Genomic DNA, 18855 nt, shown 5'->3' on the forward strand with positions numbered 1-18855 from the left:
GGCCATGAGAGCTCCTCTTCTGGCCAGTAACACCCCAGGTCACACAGTGAGTGAACGGCAGAGCTGGCACACAGTGCCCGATCTGTGTACCTCGAGAATCCTCTGGAGTCCTCGCCCTCCCCCTTATTACCAGACCCGGCTTCTCAGCCAAGCTCTCACCTAGGGGCTGTCCCATGACAGTGATGCTGATACCACTCCCCATACCTTCCCTAGGAGACTCCGAATCTCATAGAATGGACCCAGGCGTCATAGTTTTTCAAAAGCCACCCAGGTGATTCTAACACACAACTGGGGACTGAGAGCCACTGTGTTAGACCACTTACTGTGTACGCCTTTATGTTCTGCTGTGTTCCAATAACAATGCACAGTAAGATTAAACCTACTATTTGTTAATGAAATTGGCCATTCGTGCTGATTTGTGAAATCCACACTTCTCTGTGTTATGATTAGATATGTTAAGTATTCAGAGGTTAAGGAAAACTAACGTTAGAAAAACATTATTATTTCCAGAAATGGCTCGCCCCCAGCGTTCTCTTAATTCTTCCTCTGCCTAAAAGTCTTCTAAATGAGGTCTGAACTCCCTGGTTTCTGTATCACTGAGGATAAATAAAGGGCAGGAGTAGGTTAGCAGGACACCATCTAGTCGAGTTAAACCACGGAAACCTGAGCCAACCTTTTTAAGAGAGGTGGATTTAGGATTAATAACTGATTTCTAATTCCCAGATCAAAACTGCCGTGTTCTTCGTGTGTCAGAAGTCATCTCTTCTGAGGTGTATGTTCCCCCCAAACCTGGTACTGTCACGAAGAAAAGTACTGGCCATGTTGCTAAAACAAAAAATGTGTGTTAAAAAGAGTTAGTATTCATTTGGGTCACAGCTTCCTCACATTTACCACTTAACTAAGATTTTGACGCCTTCCAGAAGTTCCACTGTCTACTGTTAAGAGAATTGTGAATGCAAAATTTTAGGGAAAATGGAGTTTAGAGTAGCAGGGTGGTGGCAGAATCAGTGAGCGTTTGCATCGCACCCATCCGCTTCTCACTGCCTCGGACTTAAAATGTTCAAGTACTTTGCTTCATTTATATAAAAACACATCTAAAAGATTCTGTAAAATTAAACGAGGCTTTTCAGAGCCAGTCAGATGGGGCCAGTTCATGTCAATGACCGTGTTAAATATATTCTGCTGACCTTGCATTATTTTTGTCATAGGAAATTCTCATTTCTTTTTTTGATGTTCTCACATCCTGTGAGTGTGACCATAAGCCCGATTTTCTGTTTAGAAGATGAATGGCTCTTCATTCACAGCCCAGAAAAATAAAAAAGTAATCTCACTCTACTTCCTGCCACCTTGTCTCCGTAAATATGGTGACCCCATCAGGAAGACACAGCCAGCATTTGAATGAAGGCTCTGTGGCTCAGTTCTTTAATTCATTCGTCTATTCCCTGTTTGCTAATTACTCCTACAATGCTTTCAGACAGGTGAGGGTGTACCTGATCTTCCGAGGCGGAAACCGTCAGTTGGTAGAGTTAAATGTTTCATTGTCAGCATCTGGCGAGCAGGCTCGGGCCATTCATTAAACATCTTTTCCAATCAGAACATACCTGTTTCAAAACAGAAATAACACCAGCTGCTCAGTTAGGTCTGTCTTGCATCTTTATTTACATAAACTTTCAGCAAAGCGGTAGGATTACAGCCCAGGTAACTGAAGGCTAAAATACAATCTTTAGTTTTCCTAAGACTTAAGCCCAAAATGGTCACCCGCCAGCTTTGAGTCCCAGTGAGTCCAAGGCCAGCCACTTAAGCACCTTTGCTGTAAGGAGTATCTCTCCTTTTCAGACCTTTCTTCTGTAAATTTTGTCCTCTTAGGTTTTCACCTTCTATTAAGATTGTGTGTTAATATTATCCAGCATCTCTTTTCTCGAGGGTTCCTAAGTATACTCTGACAAATTTTCATGTCAGACATTGCAGGCACTTAGCTGGTAAGGAGCACAGACCCTGGAGCCAGGCTGTCTGTGTTCACATCCCAGCCACATCTCGTCACTAGCTGTGCATGCCTCGGGAAACTTGTATTCATCCGCCTCCTCGGTTTCCTCATCTAAAACACGGAGATCATAATGGTAGCTTTACTCAACGTTGTAGATGTGAGGAGTGAATGAGCAGGTGTTCGCACATTCTCAGAATGGTGCCTGACACATAGTATTCTTTATATTCTGTGTATTCTGTATTCTGTCGACCAACATGCAAATGAGAACAAAAATGTCCATGAATTCCAGATTAGGCTCCTGAAGTCCTGTGCGAGCTGGGACTGCCAAAAGACTAGAATGTGGACGCTGCTCTCTTTTTCCTAAAGCTCATGATTACTGGAAAGGTAGTGGTTTTCTCTTAAGAACGGCCTTAGACATCTAGTTTGTAACCTCATATTTCTTAATTTTCCTGCTCTTCCAGGCCTAACTCTCCCCCTTTAGATAAAGGATATTTTTGAATTCTGGTTGTGATATATGAAGGAAGGATAAATCTCTTGGGAAAGTTTTACATAAACATCTATTTCACATAACTAAAATGGCTCCCCACTACACTAGAAATCGAGCTTAAAACCTTCCTACCTGGGGACGGGGCGAGGGGAGGGCCCCTTCCAGGACAGCAGAGAGGAGTCCACCGTGTGGGGCACGGTCGCTGACATCTCCTGTGAGGCTTCCAAAGCTTTACCTCTCATAGCTACACGGATAACCATATGACATTTTTCAGGCTTCAGAGGTTGGAAATTAAAATTCCATCTGCACAGATCCGTTCGGCCAGTGCAAGATGACGTTGTTTTTCAGCCGGAGGTCTGGCCGAAGGGGTTTGTTACACACCCGGGAGCCGCCACGATCACCTTCGTGCTCAGCAGTTCGGAAATGCTCTAGGTCTGTGTGGGTTCCCTGAACCCATCACTGGGAAAACAGCTAGTGAGCTCTCGTTTGCATGTGTGATTTAGCTGTAGCTCAGTTTGGATGACTCTTTGTAAAAAAGGACAAAGATGTTTCGTCCTGTGTCTCGTAAAGCAATAACAGAGGTTCTGATGCTGAGATGGAGTCATACTAAAGAGAATGTGGCAGGGGTCTTCAGTTGAAGTGGAATGATTCACACAAAAAAGCGGGAAGCAAGTAAAATGCAAACCATCGCAAGAGTGAAATAGCACAATCGCCAAGTTCAAATGCCTTGGAGAATCTGAGCAAAAGACCACGTTGAGATGAGAGTGAAAGGCGAGCCGGCCGCGTGACCTGTGACGTCCCGTCCCCCTTCCTAGGGGGACCTGCAGGAAGTTGACTTGCCAGCCTTTGAAACGTTCCAGAAAGGGTTTGGGGGAAATCTTGAAATAGCCAGGATTACGAGCAGAGTGTCACTCTGGGGGCTGTGCAGAATGACACCGCCTGCTTCAGGCGGCCACGCCTTTGGGTGCCCTGGACTCATCTAGCAGGCCTGGGATGGACAGCAAGCGCCGCGTACCCATCAACCTGGAACCGGGTGGCCTTTCTCTTTATGCGCTCTAAAAGACAGACAAAAATTTGAATAACCCAAGCATTCGCTGAACTCATTTTGTCTAACAACTTTTTTTAATAGCAATGCTGCATTTTCTCACTGCCCTGTGCCACGATTTTGTTATTGGGTGGAATTTGCTCTTTGCCTGGCATCCGCTTGGTACTTTATCTTCTCTCCCTGTTAAATAAGAGCACAAGCTCTGCGAAGACGGGGCGTTTGCCCATTTATTCACTGCACCTGCAGCTGGGTCTGGCACATAATGGATAAAGACGTACTATTTACCAGACATTGTGTCTCATTTCACATCATTTTTTTAAACTTATAAAATAGGTACATTTTACAGATGTGACAACTGAGGTTAAATAACTTGCCTAACGACAGTCACACAGGAGGTCAGTGATAGACATGGGATTGCAGCCCGGGGCTTTCTGACTCCTGCGTGAGGCCTCTTTTCCTCTCACTGAGCTGCCTCATGTGGGCTGTAACAAATGATCAAGGGCTGCATGAAACAACAGTCGTATTACTGAAAGTTGGCTGCTTTGGGATCACCCCAGCTGAAAGCCTCTTCTAACCAAATCCCCAAACTATAGTACCTTATCACAGCATCTTTTCGTGCTCTAGAAATGGCATACAATTGCCCCTTTGTTATGTAACTGAGATAAATCAGTGCCAGTGAGTTTGACTTTCTGTGACTATTTGTCTCTGAAGAGAAAGGCTGTGTATCTGTGTGTGTGTGTGTGTGTGTGTGTGTGTGTGTGTGTGTGTGTGTGTGTTGGGGAAGGGGACACAGAGATTGGCATTTAGTGAGGCCGGAAAAGAGTGTCTATGTTTCTCAAACACTGACTGCCTTCCTGGATTACGTTTTGATTGGGGAGACCATCTATTACAATGACTTTTAAAAGGCAAACATGGGCTTTTCTGAGAGAGTCACTAAGGAGAAAGAGAGAGAATTCAAATAACAATGTGCAGGACATTTGGACAGTAAACTTATGGATGTTTCTAACTAAGAACAAACTAAACAAAAGTGGGAAATCACCATGACAACTAAAGAGAGAAGCAACTGGATTCCAGATTTGCCAGCAGCTCTCTCCAGAACTCAGTGAGAACTCTGAGAAAGCTTTTAAATGGAAAACAAGTCGTGTGAATTCAGGCGAGTAAACCTTTGAAAGACCGGAAATGGTCCAGGTGATTGGAGTATCTGTTAACTAAGTGGGAAAGTAAGTGTAATATTAGACTTCAAAAGACACAAAGGGTGTTTTTTGGTGTATTCCCTCCCCTCCTCCACAGCTCCGTATTCATTTCAAATTTGGTGTTCCACAGTCAGTCTATTTTCTTACCTCCCTGCCATAGCAAATATTTTTTATCCTATAAACTACAGCCCTCTCCCAGAGGGGTGTGGGAATGATTCTCTTTACAGTCTAGTTAAGAAAGCAGCTAGCATTTGTCCTATATCCTGTCTTTTTCAATTGGAAATATTACTCGAGCGCCTATTCTTAAATAATCAATCGCTTATGTATTGAGTACCAGTCCTGTGTTTAAACACTGTAGGAGAGTAAAAGAAAAATATAATATTCTGCCTACATTTAGAGAAAAATAAAACCCACACGAAAGAAAATAACGGCAACATAAGCAAATGCTAAATTATGTGATACGACTAGGAAGAATTGCCTTCATTCTTCAAAAGAGGAAGAAATCCACAGGGGGCCATCTTCGTGGTGGAGGAAAATGGAAAGCTGAGCCCAAATGATCCTGTAGATGTAGGCACACAGAGAGAAAGGACATGGCCTAGGCAGGGGCTCAGCTTTTATGAAGACAAGAAAGGGCTAGGCCTGAGCCAGTGCCAGCAATGGGCAACTGAAAGTTTGGTTTAATGGACTTAACATAGCTTAGTGATTAAAAGTAAATGGACTGAGGTCTGATTCTGCTTCCATCACCACTGCTCCAAACCTTGGTTTTCTCATCTTTAAATGGGGAAAAGGTCACTGACTTCATACGGCCGTCGAAGGGTTAGATGAGATAGTGCAGGCAAAGCACTCAGCATGCAGTAAGCACTTACAAAGTGGTGGTAGTAGCAGCTGTTTTTTACTGAAGCCGAATAGGTAGAGAATCTGATGGGTGGGCAAGGGAAAGTCATTGCAGTTCTTGGGCAGAGTGTTGGCTTTAATTAATGTGGGTTTGGGGAAGATTAACCTGACTGTGGTTTATAGGATTGAAGAAGGGAAAAATCTGAAGACAAGGTTATGTTAGGTGGCCGTAAGTAACCTTGGCTTGATTTTGTGAGGAACTGAAATAGGAAGATGGTAGTGAAAATTGAGGGAAAAGGAGAATGGAAGGTGGAGAAAAGAATCTGCAGAATTTGGTGACTTGATGTAGAGGTAGGAAGACAAATGGGATTAGTCAAAGATGAGTCCCAACATTTGAATTGTAGAAACTGGCTAAGCCAGTGACAGAAGGCGTTACACATGCTATGCCGGCCTTGTCCCTTGGTTGGAGGGAAGTTGAGGTAGTCAGGGCCCCAAGATGGCAGGGACCTTGTCTGGGTTCTTTCCCTTATGTCCCCAGCACCGAGGACAGTAACTCGAGTACATGTAGCAGAGGTACAAAAAGTAGTTTTGAACAGATGGATAGATAGATAGATAGATAGATAGATAGATAGATAGATAGATAGATAGGTAGATAGGAAGAACATTGTATACCTACAAGTAAAATAAACTCTGAACAATGATAATAAGTACATAGCTTTTAATAGATAGATAGATAGGAAGAACATTGTGCACCTACAAGTAAAATAAACTCTGAACAATGATAATAAGTACATAGCTTTTATATAGTGAGCAATAGGGCAGCCTTCGGGGCCAGGGGAAGTTATATGAGGGTCTATATTTAATCTACAAAGAAAAATGTTTCTCAAGGAAAAATTTTAGATAACTGTTCATCCACTAGAAAGCAGTAACTGCTGAAACTTGAACACTGATACAAAGGGAATATTCTAATTCAGGGAACATAAAATAAACATATTTAAAATGGCGAGGGGGGGAAACCTGTTCTTGTACGTATTGTTTTATCCCTTCCATCCTGGGTATAGGATAAAAGAAAGCCCTTACTTGCTTGTTAGAAGAAGAAAGCTCGCACTTGAAGTTCCTATTTGGCAGATGTCAGTTGAAAGCTCCGCTTATGGAATATGCTGCAGTGTCAAACTCTGTTGGATAATTTTAGACGAATGTGTCATGTGTGACATGGAAATATGGCGTGCTGCACATTAGTGATTTCCCAAGTGCTCGGATCAGGTAGTAATGCGCTCGGAAAGTGCTCTTTATCCGCACCGTGCGCTGGCAGAGCAGCGGGCAGAGGCTTTCGGTGGAAATCACTTCAGTCAGAAAAAGAATCCATTTACAATATGCGCCTCCTAACATCTCTCAGACAATGCATTGTATTAAAGAGGCATTTTTTGATTAATGTTTTATAAACATTTTTCAGCATGACAGCTTAAAGTCCCTGTAAAATTGTAAATGCGTGCACAGTGTTCACTTCCATAAAGTCAGATGCCATCTCATAAAGTCTGGTTGGATCCTGTCAACCATAGTGACACAGAATCAGTACCTGGGAGCATTAAAATTAATTTGCTTCATTTCTATTACTGCAGTGATGGCAAGATGAAAAGAGTCCTGTATTTAAATTTTACTTTAAAAAGAAAACTCTAGTAAGTTTGTTTGGCTTTTTAAATTATTGTGCTTTTTTTTTTTCTAGTTAAGGAATATAGTAAATATGGAGTGATAGTCTGCACAGTAACTTTATGATGAGATCTTAGAAAATACAAATCCACACAATCAACGTGCTCCTAAATGCTCAAAGATGAAGAAATAGTCGCTGACCCTAAAAAAAAAAACCTCACAGCTTAGTGAGAGAAACACGCAGGGATCAGGCAATGATGATGAGTGCTGGGAAAGCTGGGCCGGAATCTGCCCCACGGTAGAGGAGCACGGAGTAGAAAGATCAAAAGGCTGGCCTGGGGACTTTGTGGATGACTCCCAGAGGAGGCAGCTTACGAACTGAGGGCTAAAGGATTGGGCAGGTCAATAGGTGATTGGCAGGCATTCTAGGCAAAAAGAGCTTGTGTGCACCGGCCTGCAGGAGAGACAGAGCGTGGGCCTACGCCTGGAGCCTGGGGCCTGGGGCCTTTGCCCTGTGCCTGGGACCTGGGGACTGTGCCTGGAGTCTGGGGCCTGTGCCTGGGGTCTGGGGCCTGGGGCCTGGGGCCTGCACCTGGGATCTGGAGCCTGTACCTGGGCCGGGCTGCGTGGGAACGGACCACAGGTGCTCTTCAAGGCTGGAGCTCGGAGGTAGAAGAAGGGGAGAGTGGTGAGACATCGAGGGAGTGGGGGCCAGGTCGTGAGGGTACTTGTCCTGCATGATAAACTCCTGTGTGATTTGACATTATCAGCTTTGTACTCCAGAATGTTCAGTCTGGTTGCAGAGTGGAAAATAGCTTGGACGGGACAAGCCCGAAGGCCGAGGCTGGTTTGGAGGTAGTGTGGGAAGTGCAGGTGAAAGCCAACTGCCCTGAAGGAAAGTTCTGGGGAGCCACACGTGAGTGGTCACAGAGGTGCCCAGTAAGTTAGTGAAATGCAGGGTCATGTCACACCCCGCTTCTAGCTAACCCTTTCACACGGTTAATCAGTGACGTGAGTGCTCGTTGAACGAATGAGTGGTCAAGTGAATGATTAAACGAGTAAGTGAAGAGGACGAGAGGGTGGCGCATTTCATAAGCTTCTGGGGTAAGGGCTCTAGCTGACGTTCTCTAATTTGACTTGAAGATCAAATTTTGTGAAATTCACGACCAAGGGTCAGAAATCACAGTATGGTGAGTGCAGTGGCTCTCGCAGGCTCCCGACCTCTCTACTGAGTTTTCGCTTGTCGTCCTGATGGTGCCGGGGGCGAGGCAAAGACACCCTAGAACAGAGAGATTAAACGCGCTGCTTCCGAAGGGTGACCACTGGGACGGGGAGAGGTTATCGCTCGCTCTGCTTCTCCCAACTTCTCTTTGCACCCCGACCTTCAGGAAAAAGAAAAGGCACTGAGCGGAAACTCTGCTGGAATAAGATGGGGAGAAAGCGAAAGAAAACAAGGGGGGGAAATTTGAGATAACTAGGAGATTGAGAGGAAACTTTAATGTTTGAAAAGAAAAGTAGATAATCGAATGGTTGAAAAATAAGGTAGATTTTAAGCCTGAGGGAAAATAAGGCTCCCGAAACAAGTGGCTTATGACCTGAGGCGCTGGAGTCCTCCTCCCCCACCAAGTGATTAACTTGCGAATCCACCGTATGGGAGCAACGAGCAAGGACTTGTGAAAGGGACGTGGGCCCCGGTCTCTGGTGAGCTAAGGGTTTTTTCCTCTGATATGTTATTTTCAATCATGTTTTTGCCATCAGTCACTTAAAGTGGTGATGATAGGAAATTTGATTAACGATTAACCGGAAAGCACATAAAGTGGTGAGGAGAAATCTCTATTTAATTCAACAAATGTGTACAGCAGCCACAAGTCCTCATGGATCCCTTCTCTTTTTCAAGCAAGGCGCATGACTGTGACTCATGCAGAGTGAGAAAGGGGCCCGTGTCGCCAGGGCCAGTCGGGAGAATAGAAATGACTCTTCAAGAGGGAAGATCAAACAGTGTTTGAACGCTGAAGAGGGACAATGGGGACAGTGAGGAAACAAAGGAGCAATAGCTGTGAGAAGTAGCTGGAGCTGGGGGGACAGAAGGAAGTTGGGGTTCTCAGAACCTAGAAGCTCGGAGAAGGAGAAGGGGGCTCCGGCCTCGGAGGAGGGTACAGCGAGCTATCGCTGCAGCCAGCGATTCTTGCTCTCTTGAAGATGCTGGTGCTGGCAGGAGCCCAAGCCCTCCTCCCTCCCCAGCCCTCCCCTAGTGCGCCCTCTGTGCAGTCCCGGCCCGTCATCAATCAGTGTACAGAAGGGTGTGTTTAAAGATGCGACGTGTAAGAGCTGAAGAACCAGCTCGGGGCCAGAAGAGACCTTCCGACAGATTGGTGTTAGGGTCCAACGAAAGTAGAAAGTCACTTGTACACGGGATGCTTCTTGAGGGTAACGACTGGGCTACGTCACTCCATCTTGAGGGCAACTGCTGGACTACTCCACTGTGGTTCCCCGGCCACTGTTGGAGTAGTCCAGCAGTTACTTAGGTCCTCACCGACATGAGGTCACAGGAACACCGTGGTGTGGGAAGCAGAGGGGTTCGATGAGGTCTGCTGCCTCTGGTAGGGCTTCTGGGAGGGGTCCGAGGAAAATGAGTTCCAAAAGCACTTCTGGCCTAGAAGGTTTTTTGCATCCCGGGTGCTCTGCTTCATGCAGCTACAGTCCCCATGCCGTTTTAAACTGAAGACCTCGAAGGCCTCGAACCTTACACAACACAAAGACATGGAAATCCAAGGTGCCCGCATTGCAGCTGTGACTCCACCACTTGGGAAAGTGGCCATTTCCTCATGAGTAAAACGGTGCAAGCAATAGATTTTACCAACCTTCCAGGATTATTGTGAGGCTTGGTTCAGTTAATACGGGAGAGCGCTTGACAGCACATGACATCTAGTAAGCATACACGACACACCAACCATCATTACTGTTATTATTGCTATCTTTGTGGACCTGATCCATCACAGTCAAGTGAATTTCTGGCGTCACTTACATTCAGATACCTTGTACATCTTGCAGTTGATTGTTTGCCTGTGGTAACAGCAGCCCTGTGACTGTCCCCTGGCTTCCCTCCAGTACTGAGGAATGACACAGGGCCAAGCGTTAGCCAAGGACGGTGCCTCAAGTGATTTTTTTAGCCCAGCAGCCATAGTCCTCAAATTTTGGGTCAGAAACCCCTGCTCTGATCATTTTTAGGGACAAATATCTCCATATTTCTATCATTTGCTCCCTTTAGCCCCCGCCCCCCAACTCCTTCGCATCATCCCTTTGGACCAAATAATCGTTCCTGGAAACAGAAGGAGAATGTTCAGGTCTTATTTTCTCATCGTAACAACTTTCCAGGACTATAACGTCAGATGTTGCTTTTCAACTATCAATGGATTAAGCATATCGTTTTATAGAAGAAGGCTCTTTTGTTTTTTATATTCATGAGAAGACAGAAACTGTGTGAACATCTCAACGTGTACTTTTGAAGCTCTGAGAGACGTTGTTTGGGAAGAGTTAAGTATTTTCAGCTTATGGCAATGATATGTGAGACCAGGAAGAAGAAAGCAGCTATGAAATACATTTTTGCATAAAAGTTTGAAATTTATTAGAAGGTAAAAATAATTGAAACAGCAGAGCTTTCCTCACTGGGTTATAATAAAGAGTTATTTATGTGCCATCATTGTGCATGTTTAGGAGTGTGGGTCCTTTTCAGAGGCTGTTCTCAAAGAAACAAGAAAGCTAAGCTATTAAAGCTAATAAGTTGAAAACACTGACATACGCACACGATAATTCTGACGACTGGGCCTTATTAAACAATTGGTAAAAATAGTTAAACTGCCAGTGTCTGAATTCTGTTATGAAAGCTTAATGGGTACACACTATAGGCAGCTGCTTACAAAATACAAACACCTTGCCTATGGTGTAATAGAGTGGTAGACTCATGAAGTAGTATTCATCTACCTGAGTTCCATTAAGATTTTCATTGTGGGGTTTAAACGCTCAGCATTAATCTTAGAGTTCACCTGCCATACGTGATATTACGTAAAGTGCTTTGAGATCCTTGGCCAAATGAGAATGAGCAAAGCCTTTATTAATGTACATTTGGGTAAAGTACCCTCCCTACTCAAAACAGTATATACCATACATTATCTGACCATATCCTTCCACTTTCAAAAGTGAACTTTGGGTCTTTGAAATGGCACCAGGCAGGCCTCCCTAAAGACCAACAGACTGTTTCGCTATTAAGCAAGAAAGGATCCATTCTGAACCTCTGCCTCATTAGTATTTTTTAGCCTTCTTGAAGCTACCCTATCCCACGCTATCTCTTCCCCTTGTTAAACACACTGCTAATTTGCAGCAGATAATTTGCCCTCGGATACTGACCGCCTTTTCAGCTTTAATCTGTTTTAGGCAGAGTTTAGAGCTTTATGTAGTGCAAGAAGATGAACCTATTCGGTGACTCATTTGAGATCTTCCCTTTTCAGAGCTGTGAATATGCACAGGGGGAAATACGGTAATGACATATTCCAAAGTGCTGATTTTAATAGAGAATGGCTTTACTTCGATGACGAATTGAATTTGCCTCCGTATTTTCTGTGTTCTTTGTCTGTCAGGAATCCCAATGCTGAAGATAGTGTTTGCAGGCCATGAGCATCTCTCTTTAATCTCCGTGCCATTGCTTGTCTACCACCCAGTGCAGATCCTGCTGGGTAGCGTGTTGGTGCCAACAATAAAGTCTTGGATGGTGTCAAGGCAGAAGGTGAGACTCTAGAAAGATCTTACTTGAATCCATATCAGATCGAAATTCTATTTCTGAATCTTAGCTGTTCATACGCTTTAACTTTTGCTAGCATATTCTCATTCTCGAATATGTATTTTCTTAACGTCCAATAACTATGATACATTGATCTATTTCAATTTGAATAGCAAGGGTTGAGGGTTAAATGCTTTATGTTGTCATAAAAGTACAATTACATTTAAAATGTAGTTTTTAAAGCTCTTTTTAATGTGCTCGTTCGTATTGAAGAGCATATTGCAATGGGGTAAAGTTTCAGTAAATATACTCGAAATGTATGTACCACTCCACTTGGGCACACACCGTCTTTGCCTCACTTGATCTTTCATATGTGTCCTTCCTGATATCTCGTGCCTTTCTAAATACGATAGCAGCTGGCTTTAATTAGAATGCCTATCTTATTTTTAATTTTCTAAACATATAATAACATCTCCGTTCAGCAAACTGTGTTCGGGCACTAAAAAGTAAAATTTTTTAGCAAAAGAGCCCACACAATATCAATTTCATCACTTAGCTCAGAGTCATGTTACTTATTTGATATTTGTGGATTCGATTTCCTAAAACATCAGCCAAAATAAAACAGGCTGGGTGATTCGCAAGAAGTTTCGATGCTGCGTTTATCGCACCTGCAGAGCTGGCTCCATCCCAGAGGCGTGAACTTTACAGGACTTCTTTCCCGTAAAGAAGCTGGACACAAGGCGGTGACTGTTATAGGGAGATAGTAGGAAGAAGAGACAGTAAGGACAGAATGCCCCGCATCGTGTCCTCGGCGTCCTGGAAACAGAACAGCCGCTCTGCCACCTACTGAGCTGTGTGTGTGCGAAGCGGTGCCAGCCTTCCCGTGGTTCAGCGTGGACCCTTGGAGCCAGCTGCCGGCTCTTCTTCACACCTTGGTTTCTGCCGCTGTAACACTAAAGATACTGTCTCCTCTTCGGAGCTGTAGAAGAGTATGCGGCAGGTGTGTGACAAAAGCTGGCAGTTTAATTCTCGTTCCTGTCCTTGTTGTTCATGACCATCTACAACACTGCAGCCAGCTCTGCCACCCCCACTGCACAGATTAGGGACTAGGTCAGAGGGCCGAGCAGCTGGCCCAGCGTTCTGAGGGTTGGTGCTAGAGTTAGGACTTGAACCCTGGTCTATTTGGCCTCCAAAATCTTTCCCCTACACCATGACGACACTCTGGACGGAAATACAACATTGCCTTTAGAAGGAGCACCCTAAGTCCTTGGAGTCCTGCCTGACACAGTTAACCCATCCAATACCGTCACTCTAGTATTTAACGAAGTGATAGTGGTTTCAGTCTGTGCCGGGTATGACTCCAGGCTCCGTCTTCCCGTCTCAGAGCTGGTAGAGGAGTAGTTTAGTACCTTTTTCTTTACTCTTTATCCATGTTGAAAACTTCCATTTATATTCATGCATATATATATATATCAATGTGTGTACACCGGAGGCCAGAATTTCTACATATAAATTTCGACAAAGAATAAAGAAAATTTGTAAGTCCTAATACTCTGTCAGTAATATGCAGTCATATTGAAAAGCAAATGAATCAGAGTGAAATTTTCTTCTAAATGTTTAGAAGCTCTCGGATTTATTCTGCAGAGCAACAGAAGCATTTCCAAAAGGGAGGCTGAATTGCACATGCTGTTCGTTTTCCCTTGGCACAGAAACCAGTCCAAACCAGGGGCCACCGTCTAATTTAATGTAATCCAGAAGGCTTAGAACAGTCTCCATCTGTCCCATTGGACCACAAAAACATACACAAAGCGTGCATCCTAAGGATATCCAGGAGTGTCCCCTCTGCTTTGCAAACAATACTGATTGAGACCCATGGCCATCCTCGAGTGCACAGCGGGGCTGCATGAGCAGCCAGGCCAGGCTGGGGAGATGACCAAGTCTGCTGGCTGGTGAGGCTGGCGGGTAAATCTGTAACCGGAGGTTTGGACCCGTGGTTCTAAAACGCTGTCCGGGTGCGCCTCGTCTTCCGTCCTTCTAGTGGCGTAAATGATCTGGTGTCGGGTGGCGCTTTCTCTTTGCTCCCGGGTGTTGTCCGACTCTGAACTACGTGTTTTCCTTGCAGGGAGTAAAGCTGACGAGGCCAACGGCATAACGAAGAAGCGCTCGTTCTGCCACGATGTACATATGTACAGGGTTGTACACACACACAGTTCCGAAGACTTGTCCTTGTGAATGTTGCCTCGATGCATATTTTATTTTTTATACAAAAATACGATATAACTGTTTAAGTGCCTTAAAATGTATTTGACAAGAGCGTTATTTCCAAAACCTACTCTGTTGGTTACTGCCAGGGGTGGTACAGTATTTTGGAGTTGTTTAATATTTTTTTTCCTAATGCAGGCAACAGTCATCATAAGTGACAAAAGCAAACATGCGTTCCTCGCCCCGCGTTTGTGCAATACAACTCTCTAAAAGTTACTGTACTGTTCGAAACGAGGTCACACCATCAGAAAAATGCCCTTCTGATGACAGTGAAAATTTCCAAAGTCTTATTCACAAATACTTTGATTTACTGTGTGATTCTTTTTTTTTCTACAACTGTGACATGCCAGTTCCTTATCAACTCAGCAGGGGTCATAGACTGAATAGATGCTGAAAAGCATAACTTATCTGCATTTCTTGACATCATTTTTTTAGACATTCCTTCAAATACTTTTCACACAGAAATTCCTTGGTTCCATTATAAGAGACTTTGGTATCGTATGTCTTAAATTTATTATAAGGCTGCTTCAAAGAAAGAGTCTGATGTTTGAGTTATGAGTAAAGTAAGTGAAGTTTTGAGGTAAACTAGAGGCTTTGGTTTTCAGGATTTTTAAAGTTATATTTCCTCTGTCTTTCCTTTTTCTTCCATAATTTCTTTCCTGTTTTCCAGCACACTTGCAAACTCATAACAGCCGAATATGAGACACAAAAATGTTATAATAACTTTGAGAGCAGCAGCAATTAATGATGGGTTATATTCACATTCCACAATTGAGACCAAAAATTTTCCCGTTACACAGTTGCCCCTTTTAGCCAGAAGCAGCCTGTTACATCCTTGAATTAAGCACACTTACGGCATTTGAGACAAGTTATTCATGAGAAATTCCTTGGCAGATTTGACAAATGTTTGTAACATTTTTTTAAAAAGTAAATCATATTATTCTTATGAATAACTGGAAATGTAAAGGTCATGAATGCAAACAGATGTTACAGATACACATTCTGTCTAGCCAAATGGAAAGAAAAATGGGCACAGAAAATGCAAAACCATTCATTAACCAAAATATCAAGTAAAATTAGTTCCCAGTTGGGCATCAGCTTTCAAAGGAGTATCCAATATTTGCCTCTGTTACATCTAGAAGAGCTTTCACTGGACCCAAATAGAGAAAAAAGCAATATAGAGAGTTAAGGGGACACTTTTTCTCTGTTTTTTTTTTTTTTGTACACCATTCCGTCACATCCTCTCTACATGTCCTTTCTTAACTTGACAAACGATACCGGCATCCTGGGTCATGCTGAGGCCACACTCTAGCCTCAGCAGCTGTTTTGTTGTTGTTTTGTCAACAACAAAAAAATCATTCCTTAGACACTTACCAAGTTTATCAATAGTGTAAATTTATATTATTGTTACTACCATGTCTAATCTTGTGTTACTTCTGACTTCTCTGCATGTCCTTTCTTAACTTGACAAACGATACTGGCATCCTGGGTCATGCTGAGGCCACACTCTAGCCTCAGCAGCTGTTTTGTTGTTGTTTTGTCAACAACAAAAAAATCATTCCTTAGACACTTACCAAGTTTATCAATAGTGTAAATTTATATTATTGTTACTACCATGTCTAATCTTGTGTTACTTCTGACTCATTTCAATATCACCGAACTTCATAAATTTCAGAAAAGTTATCCTCAGTATCAATTTTAAAGCGAGTGCCAGACCCTGCAAAAACCTATGCTGAACAGGCTGTTTGTCAAGAATTTCTGTTGTCGAGAATTCACATGCGTCTAAAACTACAATAATTTTGCTTGATGCTTTGGGTGCTTACCTATAGAGCATGGAAAGGTTTTCATGTTTTGTTCCTATACACTTCTTTGAGTTTCAGACTAAATGAAATGTCTGTGTGTCTGAGCTATCATAAAAGCTAGCATTAGAATACTGATTCCCCGCCCCCCAACTTATCTACCTCTATCAAACACCTATAGTAGGTGTGTGATTATGGGATAAAATTCAACTGCAAATGCTATAACAATTTATCTTTTGCTTTAAAAGTGTGTTTTGTTTTCAAATAATCTTCTTTACATAGTGAATTTTGGTGGCTTTCGTGATATGTTTATGCCTATTTTTTTTTTAACACAAATGCTCTGGCATATTTTTCCATAAAGAACATAAAATAAAATCAAAATTTATTTTTAATTTATGCTTATTGGGATGTAATTATTTGTGTCTTAAAATGGTTTATGTTTATGTACTGTCACACTATCTGATGCATTTGTTTTGTCTAAATGTATTTACGAAAGAAATACATTAGATTATATTTATATTTACTCAGTTTTCCTTCTGGACTTTTTTAAATGGTTGTTATGAAATTTGATTTTTTTAGTGGGCGATAATGTTAATCCTTTCATTTGTTCTTTTCTAGGTTTTAAACTTTTGTGGTTTTTTTTTTTTTTTTACGTTGTTTTCTAGTCTGTTTAAAAGTAACACACCTCTGGCTAATGTTCAGTGTTTGTTTATGCTAAATACCAAATTTTTTCAAAAGGACTGCTAAAGTAATGAAGTGGGTTATTTATGATGAATGGAAGATGAAAAGAATTCTGTGATTAAACAAAGAAATCACAAGAGAACCTGTGGCTTATTTTTAACCTGATTTCAGATGTACTCACAATGTTTTTCAAGTGTGTATAGAATTCTTTTGATTCATCCAAATACTATTATATCATTCGTGGTTAGACACAAGCACCATAGTCTTCCACGTATCCACCTTAGTACTGTCGCCACAGCATAATGTTAAAATCCAGAAACAGCCCTTGCTTTTTTTTTTGAAATATAAAATATATGTTCTCTGCATCCGAGTTGAGGACCAAAGGAGAGACATACCCAACAGAAGTGGCAAAATTTAGGGGATCTGAATTTTAGACACCCTGAGCAGATGAAACCTAGTTAGACTGCCTTTTCCACACCTGGCGTTTCTTTATGAGCAAGTTAACTTGTTTGAATTCCGTACCTCCGTGTTCTAGTTTTGCTGTCTCAGCTTAGCAATCCTCTTCTCCCTGGAAGGCTGATGGAGATGTCACCTCCCCCAGGAGGCAGCCAGGGCTAAGCTGGTGCCCTTGAGGCGCCCTGTGAATGCTTCTTTCCAGTTTTATGAAACCTTTAGTCGTTACTTTCCTGTCTCCTCTAACACGGTCCTCATTTCCATTTTTCTACTGTGCCTCCTCACACAGTGTCTGGCTCAGAGTAGTAGCTAAAAAAAAAAATGTGTATTGGCTTTCCAAATTGTCATCTTAATAACCAATAGGACATGAACCTTAAAAATTGTGAGAGCCCTTATTAGAGGTATCTCTTTGAGTTAGTGATTTTGTTTACTTTGGATATATACAAAATTAAGATTGCTGGATTATGTGGTAGTTCTATTTTTAATTTTTTGAGGATCCCCCATTCTGTTTTCTGTAGTCACTCTCTGCAGTTCTAAAATACCGCCCCCAGCCAAATTCGCTTTACACCAGAGCTTTTTGTTTATTTGGGGGGAAATGAAATAAAAGGTTCAACATTCACCCAGAGGGGATTTAAGGGAGAGAAAGTAGAACATTCAATTAATAAAGACACCAAGTCATAAGCAAGAATTTCATGCTTGAGACAATCAGAAGAATGGAAGGTCCTGGGGATCCTGGTAGGAGGGAACGTCTCACAGAATATGGGATTCCTTAAACTGTTGCATCCACATATAAGTTAACATGTATTCCGGTGGCTTGGGGATGGCAACACGAGCAGCTAACATTTAGTGCTCTGCAAACACTCCCACACCTGCGATGTCACCTACCGAATGCTGTTCCCAAAGGTGGTGCCAGGAGGGGGTGCGCCCCCCGGCTCTGGCGAGATGAGCCAATCGGCTCCCGTGGGCCTCTGCACTACGGGTCATCCTAGGCTCTTTCCCCAGATTTTTCATTTAATTCTTTCAGCACCCCTAGGAGGATGGGTACCATTATTATCTGCATATATGTACAGATATGGAAACTAAGGCCAGAAAGGTTAACTAGCGAGGGAGTGCAAGCCTCGCAACTCTTAACTGATGGAGTTGGGATTTGAACTCAGATTTTCCCAACTCCACATGACTAACCCTTAAGTAGATCCTGCCACAACCCGGAAACCACATGCTCCTTACAAGATCTTAGGTCATATTCTAAAATTCTGGAGACCAGTAATGATTCTAAACTCCACCTGAGTTCTGCAGCCAAGGTCGTGCGTGATAAAGGGCGTTGTTCTCTATGTGCAGCGAATCGAAAGCCCCGCCCCTCAGAAACTCCTCACAGCTGGCGGGGGAAAGAGCCTAGGGTTCCCACCAGGACCAGGCCTCGCAGTCCACCTGTAGGAAAGGACAACGCGCTGGGGAAACAGATCCTGGCCTCCGCCTAGGACTTGATCCCTGCCCGTGTTACTGACTATATTCCAAACTGGAAATCCTTGCAATCGTGTTGATTTGTGCTCAGAGCTGGAAGTTCTCGACTGTGGTTTTGCCAACGTGGCTAGAACTCATCCTGTATCTTCCCCACCATCAAACGTTCGCCTTGACTGCCTAGCCCGGGACCGCAGCTGGCGTCGTCTCCTGTGCGATGCGCCGATGATGCCCTGCC

At 43.1% G+C, this 18855-nt stretch overlaps 1 protein-coding gene across 2 annotated transcripts in view; it reads left to right on the plus strand.

The window, feature by feature from the left end:
• The window catches only part of SLC10A7 (solute carrier family 10 member 7), a 199204-nt gene extending 183552 nt beyond the window's left edge, over nucleotides 1-15652 (plus strand). For both annotated transcript variants that reach the window (XM_006906349.3, XM_025042882.1), the window contains 2 exons: nucleotides 11825-11970; nucleotides 14087-15652. In XM_006906349.3, the coding sequence (XP_006906411.2) occupies nucleotides 11825-11970; nucleotides 14087-14116 (176 nt within the window). In that variant the 3' untranslated portion in view covers nucleotides 14117-15652. The remainder of the gene's footprint in view (nucleotides 1-11824; nucleotides 11971-14086) is intronic.
• The last annotated feature ends 3203 nt before the right edge of the window (nucleotides 15653-18855 follow it).

Source organism: Pteropus alecto, unplaced genomic scaffold (genome assembly GCF_000325575.1).
Source record: "Pteropus alecto unplaced genomic scaffold, ASM32557v1 scaffold50, whole genome shotgun sequence".
NCBI classification, from domain to species: Eukaryota; Metazoa; Chordata; class Mammalia; order Chiroptera; family Pteropodidae; genus Pteropus; species Pteropus alecto.